General features: G+C 42.2%; 1 protein-coding gene across 2 annotated transcripts in view; it reads left to right on the forward strand.

Moving 5' to 3' along the window:
* SPATA13 (spermatogenesis associated 13) overlaps nt 1-23,842 on the forward strand; it is a 48,273-nt gene that overhangs the window by 10,228 nt on the left and 14,203 nt on the right. Inside the window, exons 2-6 of one of the 2 annotated variants that reach the window (XM_009327760.1) lie at nt 4,647-5,009; nt 8,140-8,284; nt 19,532-19,668; nt 20,093-20,272; nt 21,251-21,436. In XM_009327760.1, coding sequence (XP_009326035.1) covers nt 4,647-5,009; nt 8,140-8,284; nt 19,532-19,668; nt 20,093-20,272; nt 21,251-21,436 — 1,011 coding nt within the window. Of the gene's footprint in view, nt 1-4,646; nt 5,010-8,139; nt 8,285-17,006; nt 17,079-19,531; nt 19,669-20,092; nt 20,273-21,250; nt 21,437-23,842 lie in introns of those variants that run through there. The other variant, XM_009327761.1, reaches the window with a different exon arrangement.

Below are 23,842 nucleotides of genomic sequence, written 5' to 3' on the forward strand. Positions count from 1 at the left end.
TCTTTCCCTTGGAGACCAGCAAGGCTGGAGGTCCTTGTCCAGGAGGCACCTACCTGTGACTTCCCAGCAGATTACCAAGTAGAGAAAAAACTTCTGGGAGATTTAAGTGTCCCCTTATACTGCCATGCTTGTCTATATGTATACATTATGAAGCATTAATTGTATCAGTACATTTAGAACATAAAAACAAAATTTAAAAAATCCAAATAGGTGATGATGGTAGAGGTAGAAATGCAGATTAGTGGGCAGGGAGCCTCAGCAGTGTACGCAGGCATCAACATGTTTCTAGAGCGGTGATTTTATTTTCATTAGGGAGTTTATTGGCGTAAACACATGAACAAAAAAATCACACAGGGATTGTTTTTCCTTTGCCATCGTGATGACTGCTGTATGTCAGCCCTCACAAGCATACCAACAGCAGCAAGGTGACCAGCAGCGGGCTGTGTTGGGTCAGACTTACAGCTGGGGCTTTTTCTGCAGCGGAGAGTATGGGCAGGTGTAGGATGAAGGGTTATTTGTGGTTGGTGTAACTGTGCCAGCAAAAGTCCTGCCATGCAATTTCAGGTACTGGCAATTTTTTGCCATTTCACTGAGTTGCATCCATATAAGCAACACTTTATCAGTACTGTACAGATCGGATCTCATGCTCCTTGGGCAGCGCTCCCTCTGAAGACAATTTGGGGTGCTGAATTTATCAAATATACACTGTAGTCTGAGTAATAGTTGCAGAACCTGGCTCTCATCTGGCTATAAAGGCTAAGCTAAGATTTCAGTGGTTAAACACCTGATGCTGATGTTGCTTACATTGGTATTAATGAGTAACAGGGAATGCCAACAGCAGTCATGTGCCGTTAAATGCAACAGGGTTGTATCAGTGCCAGGTCAAGTTGAGTGAGATCATGATCAAATCCTTGAAGCTGCTGTGCCTGGATTGCGAAATCAGTCTGGGCCCAGGCAAAGGAGAGATTGGTCTGGCTGGGCTCGGACTCCGCAGTGTAGTTGTCTACCTGAAAGCAGGCTGGGAAAGCTCCCGCCGTAGCCTGGTTGGTGCGGTCATGGGGCCCTGGGGAGCACACCCTAAACAGCACACCTGAAAGTGGCACCTAGAGCTGAGCCGAGTTACCTAAAAATAGCTGTCAGGTGCAACGAGGGGCGGGTATCCAAGACAGCGGTGCACAACTGGAAAGCACCTTGTGGGGAAGGTGCACCTTGCTGGAGCGGGAGATGGGGACCAAGCAGGGTTCCCCACAGCATTGGGGAACATGGTTGTAGTCCCATCTATCTCTCTACCTGCAATCAGGTTTGGCACCTGATTCCTACCGGTAGTGCTCTGTAGGCTTGGCTGACACTCTTGTTTGGGGGCTCAACTTGATTGCCTGAACATTAGCACCCAGCGCTGCTAGAGGTGCCCTGACTGGTTCCCCCTCGTGTCCAGGGGCTGCTTCTGGATGGCCCATGCCTCCTGTAGGTCCTATGTCATACTTGCATGATGCATGGTACGTGGAAATATTTTAGATTTCTTAGGACATTTGAAATGGCCCCAGGTACCTATGTTCAGGGAACAAAATCTCACCCCAGGTTTCTATAGGCTACGATGACAGCTTTAACATCTAGCTAACATACAGACACCTCCATTGCAGACATCAAAATTTAGATGTGGAATCTGGAGCTGAATCCCACCCTAAAAGTGACATATTACATGGGAGCAATAGCAAATAAAAGTATAGCCTGGATCGAAGTAAATGTTTATTTTAAATGGTTGTATTTGCAGATAAACTGCTCTCAGGAAAAAGGAAAATGATTGAAATACAACAATTTAACTAATAAGCTGTTATAGGAATTTAGCTGTCCAGATAAAATTAATTCATTTGCATCAGTATAAATAAGTAGAGCTGTTTGTTTGTGTTTGCAGTCTCAGAAGAAACCTAGCCTAGGATACAGCCTAAAAGACAAGCTGAATAATCTTGATTGCTAGCATTGGTGATCCTGTGCTGCTGCTAGACTAGCAGGTGTGAATTTCAGAAAATCCAGTGTGGATTCAGCTTAGACCTTTACTTCTCAGAAATCTTGAAATTCCTTGAAATTTTTGACCAACACTTATAATGCATGAGTCAGTGCATGACATTTTGATTTTCATCCTATATGAAGTGCCGTGTATATCTCTATTCGTGTCTATGGATGTTACTGATAATTGTAGAACGTAAACCTGATTTAACTTATAAGGGATTAATCAAGAGAAGGTCATTTGAGGTCAGTGGTACTGCACCAGTATAAAGCCAATGACAAGTGGAACAAAATTGTTTCCTCAGAATTTTTTCACTGATGTCAAGAATCACACTTATGCTTAAGTGACTGCAATACTGGAGCCTATGAGTTGTGTGCTGGATATTTTATTCCTACTAGTAAGCGGTCACTTGATCAGGTCCTGCTTGAGTCGGTCACTTAGAGGAATGTGAGGTTATCAGTCTGGTTTCCTCTGATTTTTCCTATGAGAGGATTACGTTTTCTGTTTTATTAATATTCTTCAATGCAGTTTATAGATCTAAGCCTAAAAATACACGTCCTTCAGCATTGTTTATTGCACAGCAGAGATAAGTCTTGCTGGCATTTGGATCACTACTATAGGTGGAGTGCTGCAGAAGGAGAGCAAGTCATCTCTTTGCAAATGTTATTGCTCAAGACAGGGCTGTAAAAAGCAGATTAGGAGATGACATGTGACGTGTCCTTCCCTCAGTCTAAAAGTCCAGGATCATGGGATGAACTTCACCTGACTGGTTATGCAGAGAGTATGCTCACATTTGTAGTTCTTAGGGACAAGACTGCAAAACAAAAACATAAAATGACTCTCATGAGCTTCTGTCTCAGTCACTGCATATGTGGAGACCCTTTACCTGTGTCTGATTCTGAGGTAAGAACCTTATTTAACCTGTGATTTTGCTGCTCTGACGTCGGAGGGGCTGGTTTAAGGGACAGCTTTGCTGAAGCTGTGTCAGTGCTCCAGCCAGGGAGTCACTCTCTACTGAATCGCTTATGCTATTAAAATTGGTCCTGAGCTAAAATCTGCAGAGAAGCTGAAGCATGCTTGAGTGACAGGTGTGACACCATAGAAATCAGAATCTATGCAAGTGCTCTATTTAGAATAAATTTCATGCTGTAATTGAAATAATTTAATGTAGAGCAATGTATGACATTGATCATTTTTCATACCTTAATTGCAGTAATCATGTTAAAATGCTAACTGTTTAATAACTCTGCCTACTAGCTGAAGTGGTTTCATACAGTGAAATTTTTCTTAAGCTGTCTTTCAAACAAAAAGCGAAATCTGCCCACTGTATCAGGTGGCCTTCTAGAAGAGGCTTATCGGAGTTGTACTGGCCTGGTTGAAAACGGTGACTACAAATTTTTATGTGCAGTATTTTTTCTCAAAATAAATACTGCAGGAGTTTTGCTAGAAAAGTTTACAGCAGTATTACTCCAAATGCATTGAAATCTTTAAAAATGTTCCCTCTAACAAGTATTTCAGTTGAGGTTATTTTGTTTCTAAACTTGCAGTACCAGTGCAATTATGATACCTGTAGGCATTAACCTCTGTGAGCCAGATGTGCTGTTAAATAGGAACAACATGCTCACTTTCCAAGCTTCCTCTGGAAAAACATCAGTTTCTCCTGTATTGTGTTATAATGTATCTCTGGTCCTACTCCGTATGACTATAACCTCCCTGAGTGTATAGAAAATCAGCTTCTCCCTTCCAAACTGGATGAGCTCACTCATGGCTACACAACTCTCTAGCTCTCACCCAAGTGGGAGTGTGGGAGTGAGTGGTAGGAAGGGGTGCGACAGCCTGTTTTGGTATCGGCTTACAGTTACGTGGGACTGGCAAGCAGTCACACTGCAGCCATACTGTTTATTTTCATCACTGAATAGAGGTGAAGCAGAGGAATATCATAGAATGGTAGAATGGTTTGGGTTGGAAGGGACCTTTGAAGATCATCTAGTCCAACCCCCTGCCATGGGCAGGGACATCTTTCACTAGATCAGGTTGCTCAAAGCCCCATCCAGCCTGACCTTGAACACTTCCAATGATGGAGCATCCATGGCTTCTCTGGGCAACCTGTTCCAGTGTCTCACCGCCTTCATTGTAAAGAAATTCTTCCTTATATCTGATGTAAATCTGCCCTCTTTTAGTTTGAGACCATTGCCCCTTGTCCTGTTACTACAGGCCTTGGTAGAAAGTCCAGAAACACAGTGTGCTGGTTGAATTATTTTTACCGGTGTTACATGTAGCATCCTATTTGTGCATAGGAACAAGTTCTGTGAGTGCCAGAGCTGTCTTTCCAAGACATCATTCAGTGGATTAAGTGTTTATCATAGGGCCTGTCTGTACTGCTGAGGTAATAGGTGAGTTTTTAGTCATGTTTGCCTAAGAGGTTCTGGTGGTTGAGTGTTAACCTTACTCAGCACAAGCATCATGATGTCTTTCCTTTGCAAGGTTACTCCCTTCCTGAATTGTCAGTTGCATTTATTGTATTTATTATGGTAACGCGTCCTTTTTAGCAATGTTAACTTGATCTGCCATATGAAAAACTCACAAGTGATTAAGTGTCAGAAAATTCTGTGGCTTATTTGACTTGTTCACATTTAAAAAGGTTGTTTCTGATGACCACTGGAAGAGGTCCCCATCCCAGGATGAAGAAAAGCCAGACACACAAAAGGTCACACCCAGGAGATGGGGCTCTGGAAAAAGATCTCGTCCCAGACCTCTCTCAGACTATGGCCAAATGTCGATCAGAAGTTTCTCGATACCAGAAGATGCAGTTGCGGTGGAGTCTCAGAAGACTGACTGCACGGATGGAGAAAATCAGCCAGGACTGGCTTCCGTCAGGTCTGTGATCCAAAGCAATACAGTAGGCTACCACAGAGGGCAAAAAAGAAGACCCATCTCCGTAATAGGTGGGGTCAATTTCTATGGAAGCGGTCCGGCAGAAGAGATAGAAGGTCTGCTGACACAAGTAAGATAAGAGATGTGCTCTCTGCAAACTGCAAAAGACCCTTTCACTTCCTTGTCTCTATCTTCAGCCTAGAAAATAGAATGGATGCTTCCTTCTCTTCCTTCCCTTTTGTCAAGCTGACATCGTGTACTTACAATTCTGCTTTCCTGGTCACTAATTATTTTGTCTTGTTGTTAAAAAGCAAAACAGCATGGAATAAAACTGATACTGACTTTGGGATAATCTTTTTTGTATTGTAAATTAACCTTATTTCTTTCTTGGGATGGTTGTTACGTCTCATATTGGTGTACAAGAGCTGATTTGTGTGTAATACAGCTGTGTGTTTAGTCACCTTACAGGATGTAGGGCCTGAGGAACAGAGGAGTACAAACAATATGATAGTAACACATTATTTATTGATCATTTCAAATTCTCCAAAAGCAGGCCTGTTCAAAACCTGTGGCATTAGCTGTGGTGTTCAAAATCTTGGTATTGGCATAGCAACGATACTTAACATAATAAGGAATTAGCTTTAGAAACTTGGTAATAGATTAAGGAATTAATGAAATGAAGAAAGAATCTAAGAAAACTGAATATGAAAAAACCCCCATCCTGTTTATGTACTACTAAATCGACCTAATGGAACATAGGAAGCCTGTAAGAAAATAGCAAGTGGTTGAGTTAGTACTTGAGCAGTACCTATATAGTTATTTGCCATCTCTGTTGGCTTAGGTAAGAGACTGAGAAATAAAAAAACTTCTGAAAGATAAAAATAGCTCCTTTTTTCCTGGAGGTAGTCCTGAGCAGGTAACGATGTGCAGAGGAACTTCCTGTTCTGATGGTAGTGGTGGCCCCATCTTGTAGTTGGTTACAGAGCTTCAGGCTCATGGGCTTTTGTAATACTGCACTGATCAGGTGTTTTCCACTTTCCAGAAAGCTGGAGGACTCCTACCTAAAGCAGTTGTCAAGCTGATAAAGCAACAGAAAAAAGGAATAGTATTTACATCCTCAAAAAATGTGATTCCAGTGGTTATTAATGGAATTTGAATCTTCTTAATCTTTCTCATGCTACTTGATCTCCTGCTGGGAAGTTCAATGCAGTATCAGTCATGGGTACAGTACTCCCCCCGACCGAAATCAAATGCTGAAACAATGACAGGATTTTCAGTCTCCTGTGAAAAGCAGTTTTTAACATGGACATTGTTATTGTATATTGCATGTTTTTTCTTTATAATTCCCTGATGAAAAAATGCATCTTGAAGCAAAACTCCAACTGAAGCTAATGAACCTTTTAACCTGGCAAAGGCCATAGTTTCAAACCCTACATAATTAGGATATTTTAAAATTAATTTTATCACTACTTAGCTTGGAGGAAAAAAAAGAGGAATATTGCTATAAATTCTAGGCCATCTTAGTTAAGAATAATAAATGGATTTCAAGGGATAGTAAGTATTGGCAACCCAAATAATCCTTGCTGTAACATGGAAGTGATTTAACACTTTCCAAGCCCTTCCATTCACTGCTGAAAACAACTCGATATCTCTTCAAACCTTGCTCGCATCAGTTTATTAACGAAGGAACATGCATCAAGGCAGCTCTTTGAGTTGACTCTTTCCGTGCTCCGATGCTGCTGGGAGGGCTGGCTGGGGTTAAACGAGCACATTGCCGGATCACTGTGGTCAAGACCAAAACTATGGAGCATTCCCAATGGGGACACATTTTTAACCCAAATGATGGCCTTCCCAGGCCTGCCACTGAGTAACAAACAGCACGTCAAGGGAAGGGATCCGGACTGAAGCCTTACAAGAAAATTTTAGTTGCCCAGAAATAAATAGCTTTGTGGCTTAATCAGCCAGTTATTTGCGTATAGTAATGGCCATCACTTCTATTAGCTATTTGATGCAATATATCGGGCTTACTCTTTGTGGTGTTATTCAGTGATAGGATCCTGGTATATTGCTAAAGCACTGAAGAAATGAGGTTTAAAGATGAGGTTGTAGTTAAATCATATTCAATACACACAGAGGTTTTTGGCAGTCATATTAGAAAGTAAATTTGTAGATGAAATGTAAAAAAGGACTCATGAAGCAGGAATACATGTGCTAGAAGTATTTTATGTGGGGCTTTCGAAGACTGATCTTCACCTTGATGATTTTTTTTCTTAAGAGCTTTGAAAACCCACAGGAATATTTGAACAATGTAATGCTAATTCCTTCTTTGTTGTGTTTTGTTTTGGCCTGACAGCTTAGGTGTGAGAAAGCTTTTTCAAACAATACTAAATTATTGGTTTCATAATAGGGTGTCAAGAGATCATAAAAAACCCAACCCTGATCTTTTGGATTACTTGACAGAAGGGCCTATGGACAGTAACAACTGAAAGATACGATGTAAAGACAAGTTTATCTGAAGTTCATATGCTGAGGTCTGGCTGTTTAATGTTGAATGTTTATGCAAGGTCATTCAGCCCGGCTAATGTGGAGTTGTTCAGGGACGACATAAAATTAGACTCAATTTGCAAATAAAACGGGTAGGTTCTCTAATCATAATTAAGCAAATGAATGATTTAACTAAAGAAAATGGCTTCTAGATAAAGTTACGAGTAAATATTGCCTCTTTTTAATGAGACTCCTGGGATGTTCAGAGCAGAGGATCATTTAGACAATTGTTTTTGTCTCGTAAACTATGTTTATTTTACTTAAAAGCAATATATTTATTTGAAGAAAGCAAGCGTCCCAGGAAATGAACACAACTTCCAACCGTAGCATTTCTGGTCATTCTTCCGCTTTGGGTTTCCCTTCAGATGTGTGTTTACAACGCCAGCCGGCATTGCGCAGGCTGTTCTCAAAGCAGTTAGATCCCAGAGCGTTTGGGCGTGGAGTATTACAAGATGAAAATTATCGAGCGTGTCTGATCATAACAGAAGGCTAAGGAGCTTTTAATGTAACAGAGAACTGTAACATAAAAAAATATTTTCTGCAATGCTGGTGGATATGGTATGCAGTGTTCAAGCAATGTAAATTCAAAGTAGGGGATTTTACTGGCCCTGTAATTAGCTGGACTATCTGAAGAAACCTTACTTCATACCTGAGTTTTGCTCAGTTGGACTTGCTGGGAGCTTTACTAATACTGGATTTTCCTGTTTTCTCTGTAGCCTGTAACACGGCCACCTGTTCCAGCGCACCAGGTACCCCCTTACAAAGCTGTTTCAGCCAGGTTCCGGCCGCTCACCTTTTCACAAAGTACCCCCATCGGCCTGGACCGGGTTGGACGAAGGCGGCAGATGAGAACATCTAACGGTAAGATGGGCGAGTCTTTTTAACTTTCTAGATCTCAACTTCGTACCCCAGCTTGGTCAGGAAGTAGATTGTAGTGTGGAACACAAAAGGGTGCGAACCAACTCAGCGACAAAGTAGTACGCAGCTAAGTTGCTTTGTTTTATGACTTTCTCATTAGTAGCTTTTCCTGTGGTGTACGTGTAAAACTTGTTTTTCACACCTACTGTTTGACATTGCTATGGTTTATTCTTCTGTACCAGTTACACTCCTGTATTTTTCACTCTGTATTCACATACTTGTCTGAAGATAATAATAGAATATAAAGAAAGTAAGGTCTAATATGCTTGAGTTCATACCCAAACCATAGCCACACCACACACATTTTTAATTTTGTTTGCCATGCATTCAGCTATTACCTAGATAGGCAAGCCTTAAATAATTAAGCAGCTTGTTTCAGAGAACTCTATGCAGTTGCAGTTGCTTACTCAGTGGTGAGTGTAGCCCAACCAGGCTTCTGGGACACGATGGACAGATTCTTGGAAAAGATTGCCTTTTCCGAAGCAGTACCCTTTATCAGACTCTCTGATGTGCCCTGTGTATTTTTTCTGTAATTGTTTACTATTAGCATGCAATGCTGTCTTGAGTTAATAGAAAGTCATATCTAGTATTAGTGGAACATTTCTTGGCAGGTGGGACCAGAAGAACCTGGGTTTATACCGTTTGTGTTTTTTCAGACCACCGTGAGCATAATCTAAACAGTTATTCATGTTTCGCTGGCAAGGGTTGGACATAAATGCAAAATTTTCACTTTATATTCTTCACTGTTAATAGTGAACAAACACTATGGGAACCTTCACTCTGCCTCTCTGTGGAGAGAGTAAGTGAAGGTGTCTGGATCAGGGCTTGCCACGACTGACGTAGGAAAGTTAACAAATAGCATTTTCAATGCTTCTTTATTAAAAATTTGCTTACTAGTCAGTACCTGGCTTTTATGGTTCTAAGCTAAGCTTTAGCTGCAATGATATCCAAATGCTGCTCAAAAAATCCCTCAACTACAAATTAATTTATATAGGAACATTTTAAAACTGCATTTTCCAGTCTTCAATAGAGCATGACAGTTTTCTTCAAAAGGTGCTCTCCAAGGAACAGAGTTGAGAATTTCTAACTATAGCAATGAGATGCGTTACATATACTATATCAGTATTCTCCTTTTAATTTATATTGTAGTAAAATATTGGGAACTACTCTAAAACCCATGCCTGGAGTGTGTCCTTGCTGTATGTATCTCAATATACTTAATGATCCAGGATCCAGATTAGACATTGAGGTAAATTCGACATCTAATGCTGCAACCCTGGCTGAGATTATGTGGTATTTCAGTCCCCAATTCCAGAAGGACCACTCACAGAATAACAGGCTTGCCATGAGCTGGTTTCAAAAAAAGAGACTCTTTACGCATCACAGAGTAGGGATTCCTTTTTTGTTTTTAGTTATCCTTTCCATTTCAAGTTTGGAAACCACATGAAATAATATTAGTTGCCTAGACAACTGCCTGAGAGTAGTATCTTTCCAGGTATTTAGCTTTCGAATAACTGGTCTCCTAAACATAAGCAACAGGATGACAAACACACAAAGCAAGGTTTCTGCCACTTTTCAAGGCAATGAAGCCAAAGCAATATTGATTATGCTAGATGTGACTTTTATGACTCATTACAATAAACACAGCAGTTGAGCAGGAAGAGCTTCTGAAATCAAAGCCCTGAAGGCAAGTGGGGAATATCATGGACTTCACAGTATGAGAGCAGTTGCAAAGATCTGTTAAGTAGCTCCAGCAGAAAATAATAAAGTGACTAGTGTCACACATTCTGATCTCTTTCCTTTTCCTCTTAAATTCACAAGGCATTTCCTTGTCTTTGAACATGTGAGAGTTTTTTGTTTGCTCATGTACAGTGAAATTCGATAGTACAAAAGCCCTTTATTACAGAAAGAAATTCTAAACCCAAGCACTGAAAACCAGTGGTATCTTATTTTAGTTACTTGCTAAAGCCTAATACATTGCATGTCTACTTTTATAATAATGGGAGATAGAATTGGAGATGTAAATTTTTAGAAAAACAGCTGTTACAAGACAGTAAATCATTGTAACTGTAGGAGACAGAGTAACAACCAGCCAACACGTAAGGGAAACTTCCCTTGAGACTTATATTGCTACTCTTGTGCAAGGGTTACAAGCTTTAAATTATATTAAAGAGGTTACCTATTTATCACAGTAGAGCAATTTTTATAAGTATCTTAAAAACTAACCCATCTTTTTTGTATATTGTGGTGTGGGACTTGAATTTGGCTAAATTAATTGGTGAACTCCTTTAGGTAGGCTCAGCTCTGAGTAGGTAGGATGGGATTCAGCTCAAGTTTAAGTCACCTAAATGTAGTCTAAATGTAGGTACCTACATAAGAGTTAAACATTTGAACACCCATTACAGGCAGTGGAGGTCTAGGGCTTAATTCAGTTACCCACCCCAGGGTCCAGATGCGTGTGGGATTCCTGAGTACCAGCTGGCAGATATGACAGAGAACCTAGGGAAGACCTATTCCTTTCTTCAGTGGCAGCTGGAGGCCAGCAGGATATCCAAAATACTTAAAATGGCGCTAAGTATCTACGTTTAAACAACTGATCTGAGGCCCTAGCCATTGCAGTCAATGAAGGTTAGAGTAGGAACTGCCTTTGGATGAGATGACTTGCTCTCTCAGCTGTTTTAAGTGTGACCAATACCTGCTGATTTAGATGGTTCGTTCAAATGTGGATTCTGGCATTTAGATTAATAAATTTAAATGTCTTTAATTCAAGTAGTATCCTGTCCTGGATGTTTGCCTACAATGTTAAACTACCGTCAAGCTTTTCCCAGTTCATCAAGGTTGGGTAACCGAGTAGGTTTCATCCTGTGTGGAGCACAGCTCAGGAACTGAGGTGCAGATAAACTGGCTGTTGGGGAGAGGAGATTTTCAGGTTCTCCATCCCTATCACCGATCAAATAAACAAACCCCACCCCAAATAGGTTATTGGCCATGGAAGTGAACAAACAGAAGTTATTAATCACTCCTCGAGAGAAAACAGTTCCCTGCTTGCTACCATCTCCTTGCTACCCTGTCCTTGCTCCCCCACCCCAAAAGAGTGGCGATGTAAGTAGGACAATATGCAGGAAACGCAAATTCCCGGGTTACAACACTGAGTGCCGTGTTTGTGATTACCGGGAGGTGGGTGCAATATGTCTGATGTTGCAAGCACCTCCATGGCGGTTGCTGTATTCTGTGGCCAAAGTGCCTGAAAAGATCAGGGAGGCAGAGAGACTCATGGGCAGGACCTGAAGGGGCATCGTGAAATCCACTACCGCAGGCTAAGCAGTCCCAGTGTTGGGGACAGAAAAGCCTCTGGACCAGAGGATGATGGCTATGTGATACTTTGAAGGATGGGACTCTTAACTGATGGGAAAAGATAAAAACTATGCTGGTGGGTATTGGGATTGTTAGTCACATAGATAGCAGGGCTTGATGATGCAAACAGGACCTAGCAGTGTGTTGGGAGCAGCTGGTGCGTCAGGTGAAGCACCTGGGCAGCCCTAGGGACTCTGGAGGGGAGGTGATAGCTGTGGGGCAGGTGGGTGCCAGGGAGAGTGTGATGGACAGGAGGCAAGCACTGGAGGCAAAACTGAAGCTGTCAGGTAGAAGCTAAAAGACCAGAAGCCCAATGGTAAAATTGTCCAAAGTGCTGCCAGTACCACACTCAGTGTCAGACAGAGAGGCCTTTTTACCTCCAGGCACCTTCATGCAGAAAGTTGTATTAAAAAGAGGGAGATTTAGATTATTTATGAACTGAGGAATGTTTGAAATAAAAAGATCCTTTGTTTTCTAAACCAAAACAAAAGCAGGCTGCTGAAATGCAAATCAAGAGATTATGGAGTAGTTTCTAAACAAAGAATTAGGGGAAAGCTGGCAAGGTGAAATAATACACAGTATAGGACGACACATCTTTTACAGGTAATGTCAATGATCACTGCATCGTCAAATGAAGGATGTGGCAGAAGCTGACAAAACTCAAGCAAGAAATAGTCAGGAACAGTTGGACAAATGTTGTTTAAAGAGTATTTAGAAAAACAGGCAACCCTGCCAGTAATAGTGAAAGTTTAAAAAGTAAGATGGAGAAATAAACATCTTTTTAAAGAAGCTACATGGCATATGTCAGAAACTTGGTCGAAGGAAGATAACCAGTAGAGCATAACCAGCATATCACCATTGTGCAAGCTGTATTGGAATAACAGGAAAGATTGTACCAGTGAAAGAGGGTCTCTAATGTATTAAAAAAACCCTAAGAGCCAAATCAGATAAACAAATTTACGTTTTTGGGTGTCTCATAAATAACTCCTCGATGCAGCTAATCAGGAGACCTACAGGAAGGGAAACAATTCTTGAACTGTTCCTGAGGTGTGTGCAGGATCACACATAAGAGCTACTCTGTAAGGGTGGGATGTGTCTCATCTGACTCTACAGACTTCTAAGCTAAGCTAGGTGACCTTGATTGGAAGAAAGAGATAATTTAGGGTGCTGTTCATTGACCAAATACAGACAGATAATGAATCTTGCCTTCAGTGTCCATAATGCACTCTGTCCACAATATCCTTGCAAGGGTGAGAAGAGTAAAAAAACCCATTACAGTATGTGTTTTAATTTAAAAGAGGGAAAGTAAATAAAAGTGAGAAGTCATTTATGTAACAAAGGAATTTAAAGGAGCAGAAAAAGGTGTTGAATGCTTGCAGGCAGCACAGAGAGTGTTCAAGGACAGCATATTAGATCCTTAGAGCAAATTCATGTCACCTGTAAAAACAGAATTTAGAAACACCAGAAAACGGTTCTCTCATTAAACACAGGGGAAAAGAATCTATCAGAAGAAAAAAGAAAAAAGGCATCCTTCAGATTGTTGAATTGTATCCAAATAGAAAAAAACCCAAACTCTAGCAATTTTGATGTAAAGCTACAGGAATGTAGAAACAATTTGCTAAAGATACAAAAACTATGTCCTTTTTAAAAAATATGAGAACCTGGGAGACTACCAGACAATTTGTAGGCAATGTAAGTAACTGAGAAATAAAACCTGAGCTCAAATTAGATAAGGATCTGTCTCAAAATGTCAGTAAAAGTTTTAGAGTAAATAGAGTAACAAATTGCCAGAATCAAGACTTCTAAAGGGATTTAAGAATGACATTGCTGAGCTACTCCCTCAGCATGGAATTCGTTCCTCAAAACTTACATCAGTACAAGGAAGAAGGCAGCAATGGGATAACCATTTATAAAGAAGTATCAGTGGGCAGTAAACCACTGAGTCTGACATAATAGTATGTAGAATGTATAAAGAACGTATTTAGGACTTAGAAACTATAACAGAGAGTAACATCAACAGACTGGTGGACCCTTATGATGAAGAAGAGTCCATGTGCCCTATGTAGAGGAAAGCTGTGCCCCACAAATGGATTAGGTTTTCTGAAAAAAATCACTGAGGATGTGACCAAGGGGATTCAGTAGGTACAGGCTACTTGGATCTCCAAAAGGCCTCTGATGATCTCTTACAAATGTCTCTTAATAGAGGCCTGGGATAAGAGCGAAGATCCTCCCATGCTTTAACAAGTGAGTAAGCACTAAGTAACAGAGAGGAGGAAAGTGGTCAGTTTTCCTAGGGAGAGAGCTCATGAGTGGAGTCAGATGTTCAGTGTCTTCACAAATAATGTGGGAAGGGAGGTATAGAATGAAATAATTCTTGCTTGTGTGCTAAATTATTCACGATAGTCAAAGCACAAGCTGCTTGAACAGAGTTGCAAAAGGATTTCACAATACCGAGACACAATGTACCGCACTGGCGGCAGGTGAATTTGTGTTGATAAAGGCAAGGTAGCGCACATGGAGGAACACGAGCCTGGTATGCTTGCAGAATAATGGACTTTGACCTGGATATTGCCATTCAGGAAGAGATCTTGCAATCCTAACAGATAATTAAAGTGTTAGTTCAGTGCATAGTAACAGTCAAAACAGTAAATAAAAGGGCAGGAATTTGTAGGAAGGGAATAGAGAACAAAACAGAAAGCTCAATTGTGCCACTGGTGTGGCATGTGGGGGCCATCTCCCTGTTCTGTTCCACTTCAGAAGGCATTTTTTCACAGGGGACGATACAGAGAAATGCAAAAGGACAAGAAAACCTACTCGGTGTCTCTGTGTGAGGAATGATTAACGCAGCTAGGGCTCTACAACTTGGAAAAAAGAACAATAGGGGAATAAAAGTGATTGGCATAGGAAAAATGAACCGATAATAGTTATTGTTTCCAATAATGTAAGAACTAAAGAGCACCAAATGAAATCATCAGATAGCAAGTTCAAAATAAAAGATAGTTTCATTTTATCACACTCTATAAAATTAAACTATGAAACTAAATGCTACACATAATATTTCACATCCCAAAAGTTTACAGAAATTCAGAAAGTGGTTTGAAAAATTCAGTTCATTAAACACAAAGGTATCACTTCTGCCCCAGGAGGGATCCGACTCTGATCTGCAGATAGCTGGAATTTAGGAAAGTACATCAGAAAAATGCCATTACATGCCTCATCTATTTTTATGTTATTACCTGGGCATCTGCTACTGGCTGCTGTCAGAGCAGTGGGTGCGGGGAAACTTTGGTCTGCCCCAGGGTGGAGGGTCCTATGATACCAGAGGGGTATCTAGAAGTGGATTTTCTTGAGGCGGGTAAACTAGCTTCTAATTTTAGTATTTTAGTATGTGCTACCCACAGCCTTTTCAGAGTGCCCTGCACAGTGGGTAAGCCAGCTCAGCATGCATTTGGACAGGGTCACTGTGGACTGCCACTACAAAGGACAGCCTGCGCCTCCTCCTGTCCCTGGCTGATCCTGCGAGGAAAGGAACCCGCCACCAGCTCACCCCAAACAAGTACTTTTGTGGTGGTTCAGTTTGTGGCTGCACAGTCGCTAGATGTGCCCGTGCAGAGGAGGGAGAACAGATCCCCTCCTCCCTGGCAGCATCCCCCAGTGGCACTGGGTTAGTCTTCGGGCAAAATCACACAGTCTGTTCCGTTCTGCAAAAAGCAAACTAAATGACTGTTTTTCAGAGATTGTTTTTAAAGTATCTTCTAGAAGAGCTGTGTGGGGTTTGGTCTCGTTTTCCTTTGGCAGTTCAGCTGTTTTTTCCCTACGGGTAGGGGTTTGACATGGCAGAGAGCTTGTGCTTTGGCTGATTAAAAGCGTGAAGCCTTCACTTGCAGGTCCCGGGATCATCAGCACTTCGGCGTCACTTATGTTTGCTGGGTTGTGGTTTTTTAATGATTTGTGCCGAGAAGAATGTGTGAGGCTGTGTATAAACATCTTATAATATGTGGTAGCTTGTTTTTACTGTGCTATCCAACAAGCGTCCTTGCAGCAAGAAATAATAGGGAAGTTTGGGGATTCAGAACAGCATTCTTATCAGTCTCCTGTGCAGTGCAGCACAGTCTGGATTTTTGTAGGAAGATGGCATTAGTATTGCAGGGCGATGTTTGGCCTTTCCTTCTGCATCTGAGGCAGCGCTAGGGGAAACCATGTGATTTCAGTGGGTGTTGAGAGGTCGCTGTGTACAGAAATGCCTCCAGGGTTTTGTGAACACTTCCCTGGTGAAGGCAGTCCCCAGTTAAAGGACAGGCTCAGCTGAGCAACGCAGTTTGCAGGTAAAGAATGAGCCATAAATATTACGGAGCTTTCCAAACCGTAAATGTAGTGCTGTGTACAAGCACAGGTTGCAGCAGGCTTTGCGCTCTGCTGATGGGAGCAGCTCCTGCCTTTGCTTCCAGTGCATGAACTGATGCAGCTTCACTGCACAACGACGCAGATGTACGGGTGGTAAATGCTGGCCGATGGTGAATGAATGAGGTTGTGCGCTGGCTGGGTCAGTCCCAGTGAAAGCCGGACTGTTTGGGTGCTTTCCTGCTTCATTCCCTATTTTGTGGAGGAGCTAAATTAAGTTTGTAGTTTGAGTGAGAAAATGTCTCCGTCCTCCCCTCTTTTCCTGGGAGCAGTCTGCTGCAGCCTTAACACTTCGTCTGCTTGTGCCCTAAATAACGATACAGCATTTGCCTGTGAAGCAAGAGAAGTTTTAATAGCCGTGCAAAAAAAACCTTCATTGTTTACTTCTACTGGAATTTTAACCAGTATAATATAATGAAGATAGACCAATACTCCGAACGGTGTTGTAATACACGGAACTCCCAGCTCCCATCCAAATAGTCTTTCCCTTTGAATTGCAGTCATTTGAATATAGATCAAAATCGTATTAAGCTGCTTTAATGAAAACCAAATGTACTCCTTGGCTTGCTGCGTTCGAGATGTTCAGGCACTTTGGGAGCGGTCTGGGTGGCGCAGGCGGCTGCAGGCACAGCGCGGCCGGGGCCAGGCAGCCAGGTTTTTGTTTCTTTTCTGGAACTTCCTCCCTAAGGGCACCCCATGATGTCAGCGAGCCGTGAGCTCGCGGCAGCCAGGCTGAGCGCGCGCCGCTGGCAGTTCCCAGCCGGGCTCGGCCTCGGAGGCACAGCTGGGAGCTGAAGGCAGCGAACAGGCTGTTTCTCTGCGCTATCGGTAGCTCAGAGCCTTTTGTGATCCTCCACCAGCCCTTTAGGATCAAGCATCACCTGTTAGAGGTCAAGCCCTTGCCCTGGGGTTGAGTCTGACGGCAGCATGGTAGCCAGGGGGGGAATGGCACGATTTTGGAGCCTGGAGAGCCTTCAGATGGGTACGTATGAGTAGAACATGCTCTCTCTCTCGCTGTTTTTTGCAGTGTTTTTAGATTGAACTGATTAACTGTGGCACTCAGGGGGCCTGATTCTGATCACGCTTATACTGTGTCATCCATGGGAGCCTGCAGCCTTACACTGGTGACAAAGCTGCTAGGAGATCAGAATCAGTCCCAGGCTGTCTTTTAAGTTTTTGCATCCCGTTGGTGCGATCAGGAAAGCCCACCCCTACCTCTGATATTTCTGTCTGTAAACAATAGAGGAATAGATGCAGAATGCAAGTGACTGATTTTTGCTTGAGTCTAACAATGAAAACAATGTAAGCGTGTTGGTTTGGTACAGAATAACAAACAGTTATCAGTCCCAAAATTGCAGTCATTTTTCATCTGGAGCCAAATGAATTAGGTTATTTTGATGTGCCGTTGTTACTGGAACAAATCAACAGACAGTACTGATAGTACAGTGGAGATGTATAAAGGATCATTGGGATTAATTTTTTTTGGTGTTGCTTTATAAGCTAAAAATTGATTTAATGAATTATTTATTTGCAGATTTTTTTAATAAAGCAGTTCCAGTAAGTTTCACAAGATGTATTTTAAAAGTTTATCAAGGGATTCTGCATCCTCCCTGGTTAGGCAGATTATACCATTAATGTGAGTGTATATGTAAAATGCTGGGGAGTAGAAGAGAACAGTCAAATAGCCGTCTTCTGTTACATCAAGACTGTGCCATATTTTTCCACTTTTAAAGGAAAGAAATATCTTCCAAGTTTTTTAGTGAATCCGTGCAGTAATTAGCTTTGATCTCTCTTGCAAATTAATACCCAAATGACCAAAGATGCTCGTGATGGTATGAGCGCCCATAAGGAGGGGGTTGAATTGTTTCTCCCTATAAGGTAAATAACGGATAGGCAGCGGCATGCCTGTTAGTTGTGTAGGTGTGTGGAGTAAAGCCAGGAGTCATCTCTTTGCGACTCTCACCCATCCGGAGGCCAGAGTTCGGCAGGCAGGCGGTACCCAGGCTTGAAGCAGGGCAGAGAAGAGGCAGGGTCAGGGCCCTGCTGCTGGGCCTTGCTGCTATGTGGAAGTGGCAGGTTCAATAACTCCGCTTAAAGGTCCCTTCCCAGGCACTCGGGAGTGAGAGGGATGCTCTGCAGGCTGCGTGGCAATTTATCTGGGACACAGTAACCATCAGAAAAGGAGTTCAGTGCTAGCAGCCCATTCTGAATTTTATTTTTTAAATTTTTTATTTTCTACTTTTTATTTTTTGTTGGATTTTTGAGCACTGTATGATCTTCAGACTCTCTAGTTATTCATGGCTTGGGCCTGCCATAGGAGTAAATCTTTAGGCATAGATTAACAAGGACCAGAGAGTGCACTCAAGCACTGGGCCACTGGTCATGAACACTTCTTGATTACTAGCTCATCCCCTGATCTGTGTGAACATTACAGCCAGCTTTCAAAGGCAAACCTGCTCTGAAAGCGTCTAGCACTGAGCAGTGTGGACGTGAGTCAGCCAGTATTACTTGGTCCTGAGATCAGTCCCCAGTCCTCTTCATCTGCCAGTACGGAGATGATTGCCAAAAGGATCTACCACCCAGTGATGTACCCCAAATAGGTTTTACAGTTTTATACAGTAACTGCAGATTTACATGTGCATAGTGACAGTCACTTACATGATGCTTCTCTTGGTTTATGTGGCTGTGTAATAAGATGAAGCCCATCTTAGTTCTGGCCTCTATTTCTTTACAAAGCTGCCTTTTTAGTCAGAAGATGTACAATTGTCAAACCAAGAATTTTTTGTGATTGGGGCAATTAGAACAAGTTTTTTGTCAGGCAGTTACACCGTGCTCAGTCCAGACTCCCTGTCCCCTTGGGCCTCCCCGTAGGTACCTCAGTGCTGCCGGAGCCTCCCCCAGCACGTGGGAGAGGTGGCGGCAGCCGGCTCAGAGCAGGGGCTGTGGTGTGGGCTGCCCACGCCTCTCGCGGGTGGGTGGGCACGGAGGTGTCGGGTCGTTACATCCCTGCAGGGGATGTGGCGATGTGACGGCACCCAGCCTGGGACCGACAGCGGCCCCCTCTGACTGCCGGGGGCCATTGGAGCTCTCTCATCTGCCATGTGGGAAACGGCGTTGAGACCTCCCTTCTGATTCAGGTCATTTGAGATTTCCTCTGGGTAAACAATAAATAAATAATGGTTGTGGTTCAATTTTTCGCGCACAAAAAGGAGAATTTCTGTTACGTCAGCTGCTAAATGAGAAAATTCCGAAGAAGAGTAAAAACTGCTTAATGGCAGAAAATGGGTTTTCCTGAGAGCTCTGCTGCCCTCCACTTCTGCTGTTATTGTTATATTTGTGACAACAAAGGCAACTTCTCAGCAATTCCTCTTGTATTGTTTTTTTTGGGGAATCATAAAAATGATGAAGCAAACAGCTGTTGCACCTTTGTTTTAGTTGCTGCAGATGGTGGGACTGAATCTTCGGCCTTAGTTGATGACAATGGCAGTGAGGAAGATTACTTTTACGAGGAGCTCTGCCAAGCCACTCCCAGGTACCTGCAGCCCGGAGGGGAACAGCTAGCAATTAATGAGGTAACGTCCTGGGCTTTGCATTGCTGTAACGATGGGGGGTGGGTGTGTGGTGGTATTTTCCACAGGTCTGAGGTTTCATATTAATAGAAAGTGCGATGGCAGTAGCCAGCGTAGCGAAGAATCCAGCAGCCGTGGTGTCCTGTCTCTGGCAGGGCCCACGAGCAGATGCCAAGGGAAGAGCACAGTGACTAGTACTTCACTGGGAGTGTAACTTGTTAGCCTATGTAACTGCCCTGGAGTAGGACTCTAATTGTTCTCTCTAATAAATATACGCATAGGTTTCTGAAAATCCAGAATTTTAGTTTTATCCTGTAATAGGAGTAATCATGGGCACCCTAGTGAGGTATTCTGATCTTTTAGTAATTTATAAACAGTTCATTGTTTATCTTTTGTCCTTCACAACCTCATTTTCTTCCCATCTCAGCTGATAAGCGATGGCAGCATTGTCTATGCAGAAGCTCTCTGGGACCATGTGACTATGGATGATCAAGAGCTGGGCTTCAAAGCTGGAGATGTCATTAGAGTCCTAGAAGCTTCCAACAAAGACTGGTGGTGGGGAAGAAACGAGGATAAGGAAGCCTGGTTTCCAGCTAGCTTTGTCAGGGTGAGTAACTCGCTTGCTTTTGCACCATTGTCACGTGAGATTCCCAGCAGAGCGCAACAGCAATGGTCATGGCATTACATTTAAGTGAAGGGCCTGATCCTCAGCATCTTTGTATCTGAACATCAGTGGTGTAACTCCTAATGACTTCACAAGGAAAATAGCAATAGAGAATCACACCCCAAGATCCCTTAGCTCCTCCGACACCTTTTACTCTGGCTTCTTTCTTTGTGTGGTCCTTTTGTAACCAAAGGAATTTCTCAAGCAGAAATGAGCGCAGCAGAAGGCTCAACCAGGAGCAAGCAGTGCATATGGAGAGGACACAGCAGTTTTCATGAGGGAGTGGGGAAAGCTATGCTGCAGGGATTTCTTGGTAAAATAGGGCTTAATTTATTATCGCAACGTGTAGGAATCTGGTTCACAGTCTGAACTCCCCAGTCAGAACTCAGCCAGATTAATGACAGTATAACTCTTGAATGGTATAAAATTGAACTATGTTTTAGAAATTAATTTAAAGTACTTTTTGAGAGCCTGTAATGAAGCTTGGGCTACACTGTATGAAGTACTACACAAAGTGCAAGAGATGGTTCCTGCCTTTGCCCTTCCTAGATCTCCAGCCAACATGGGCAATCAGACAAAAGCTGAAAAATGAGGTGCTGTTATCCACATCATACAGATTATTAGTAAGGGTCAGAAATAAGCTTAAGTCTGAAAAATACACAGGCAACACAACATGGTATCTCTCAGATACTGTGAGTAGAAAGCCATGTATTTAACCAGACAGAAATCTCAACACTTTATTTGAATATGCAGTGGGTACAATGAAATACTGTTGTGGAACCCTCTCTATAAGGTAAGAATGGGAACATTTCTGTTCTCTTAATTGTCCTCTCCTAATTGTAAGAAGTTTGTAACAGGTTTATCACATTTTGTAAAAGTTTGCTGCTTAACTCTGGTTTGTTTTGTTTGTTCTGGCTGCAGCTGCGAGTCAATCAGGAAGAAGTGCCAGAAAATTGTAGTAGTACTCAGGATGAAGAACAAGATGCAGATATTAGCAAGCATCGTCAGAAAATAGCTGAAAACAAGGATCAGATGAGAACCAACGTTATACAGGAAATTATGAACACAGAACGAGTCTATATCAAGCATCTCAAGGACATCTGTGAGGTACATGCTTTAACCTGAGGGCATTCTGCTGACCTAATCTGAACAAAACATCCCACATAAGTTGAGAACTGGAGTGGTTTCTCATATCAAAATATTCCCAATTGCACTTCTCAGGCTGTCAGTCAGACCCTTCTTGTGTCCTGTTACGGCTTTCCTCTCTGCAGACTGCCACAAGGCACTGCTTCCTTTTTTTAAAAAAAACATTCCACTTTTGACATGGAAAATGTGCTTTGCTTATCTGACCGCTATTTCCATAATAAGGAGAGAAGGAAGTCCAGTTTATTTAGAACTTTTTAACACTTGGTTTAAATAGAAAACTTTCAGTTACTTTAATAAAATCAATTACAGTTCAGGGACAGAACTTCTTGAAAGTAACTTGCAAAGAGAATGTTTGCTGGGTGAGATTTTTTTTTGTTTTCTCCAGCAAAGAGATTTTTCTGGATGCTTAGTAGCTATGAAGAAGTCTTTAAAGGTGTTTTAGAACTACCTTGCTTGTTTGAACCATAAAATGGGGGGGGGGTTTTCTGCTTTTTGTTCAAATTTTGTTGGAGGCTCACACTTGGACAAGAAGCTTCTTAATACTTTTCACTGAAGTTTGCCTGTTCTGACGTGGACTGTGACGCATTTGACCTGTATTTGACTTGTATTTGTGGTTAGCATCTAGAAGGGTGCTAAGCAACCTACCAAAATATTCTTTGTACCCTTAGTTTGCTAGGTCTCTCTCTGTATTTGTCATGTTGTCATCCTTTAGTCCACCACTCATCATTAGATTCGTTCATGGACAACAAAGTAGACAAGACAGCAGTATTTTTGGATTTTTTTTTTTTTTTAGATCAGGCCTTTATGCATTTTGAAGAAAGAAAAACGGGAAAACAAAAAGACAAAAATTGGTTGCTAATTGGCTAATTTTAAAAGATTAAAATGTAAGTTTGGTTATTTAGATTCACTGTTTACTTAAGTGAGTAAGCTTGACTGTGTGCCTAAAAGATCAGGGAGGAATTTGTACACGCAGCTGTGTTGCTGCCATGGTTAGCTGAGTTCTAGGACATGACTTTCATATTTTACTGACCTATTAATTCTTAGACTGGTATTAATAATTATTTTTATCTAATGCATATATTCTATACCCCTTTTTTTAAATCTGACATGCCTCTGAGTTTAGTACAAGAGAGCAAACACACATTTTCCAAGTAGAGAAGTCATGCTCCATGTTCAACATGTGGGGTAGAGGTGGTCTGCTTTCCTCAAAATGAATCTGTAGGGTGGTGCAAGCAGGACATAAGGCTGAAAATATACTCAAGTAAGACTAAGCCGGAAAAGCTACTGCAGATAGTAATCCAAATTTGCAAGCTCTGCACTAGAATGAATCACTAGGGCTGGTGCAGTCAGGATCATGAAGCTGGAGTATACCCAGAAAAACATTTTACATTCAAGAAGTGTCTGCAGTCCACATTATAAGAGCTGCACAAGCATTAGTTTTCCGTGTTGGTGTTCTCCTCCTAACAGTACTAAATGAGGTAGCTGGCTTGCAGCGTAGCCACTTCATAGCTTTCAGAGCAGATGGCTGTGGAGGAGACAGGAATATTTATTACACTGCCAGCAATATTCAGGGTTGCTTCCTGGTAAACCTCACTGGAGCAATTGGAAGGCTTTTTACAGCTGTTTGCTCCCGAAGCAATTTGGGGGAAACCCGCCTGAAAGCAGCTAAACGGAGGAGCCTGGCAGATAACCCCTATCACACCAGTTAACCTTCGCACTCATCTGTACCCCGGCGCCATAGCTGATAGGAGAGTATGAGCACAGCAGCTATTCCTGGATATTCAGCCCCTGCACTGTATACTCCTCGCCGTTCTCAGCTTTGTGGGACAGGTACCTGAGGATGTGCTGGCTGTGCGTGGCAGCTGCTGCTGCGTGTTTCAGCCCTAAGAGGTCCTCGATCGTACCTTTGCTTCTTAGCTATGCGAATGCTGATGCAATCTAACGTCAGTTACTGATGGCAGAGCAGAATTTGCTCCCAGGGTGTTTTAAAACTGGAGGACTCAGTTGTGTATCTGCTTAACACTGGATACGAATAAAGTGAACTGGACCCCTGTGTCGTTCTTACAAGTAAAGAGAAAAAAACTGGAAAAGTGATTGTATTTTCATGTCCAGTCTTGCCAATCCTATTACCTCCTGCCAATACCATACGGATTTTACCAAACAGCAGCATTCTGAATGCGTTATAATACATTCTTCATTTTGCTTCTCTGGCTTAGACTGTGCCCTACTTACCTACCGGTTGAGGAACCAGTACTTTAGCCCTGGTAGAAATTGTCCTTGTGTTAATTGTTTTAGGGTTTATTCTTATCCACATAGAGAAGAACTGTTACGGCACAGAGAAATTGCTATGAAAAAGCGCGGCAGCTA

The sequence above is a fragment of the Pygoscelis adeliae genome, unplaced genomic scaffold, assembly GCF_000699105.1.
Source record: "Pygoscelis adeliae isolate BGI_AS28 unplaced genomic scaffold, ASM69910v1 Scaffold14, whole genome shotgun sequence".
NCBI classification, from domain to species: Eukaryota; Metazoa; Chordata; class Aves; order Sphenisciformes; family Spheniscidae; genus Pygoscelis; species Pygoscelis adeliae.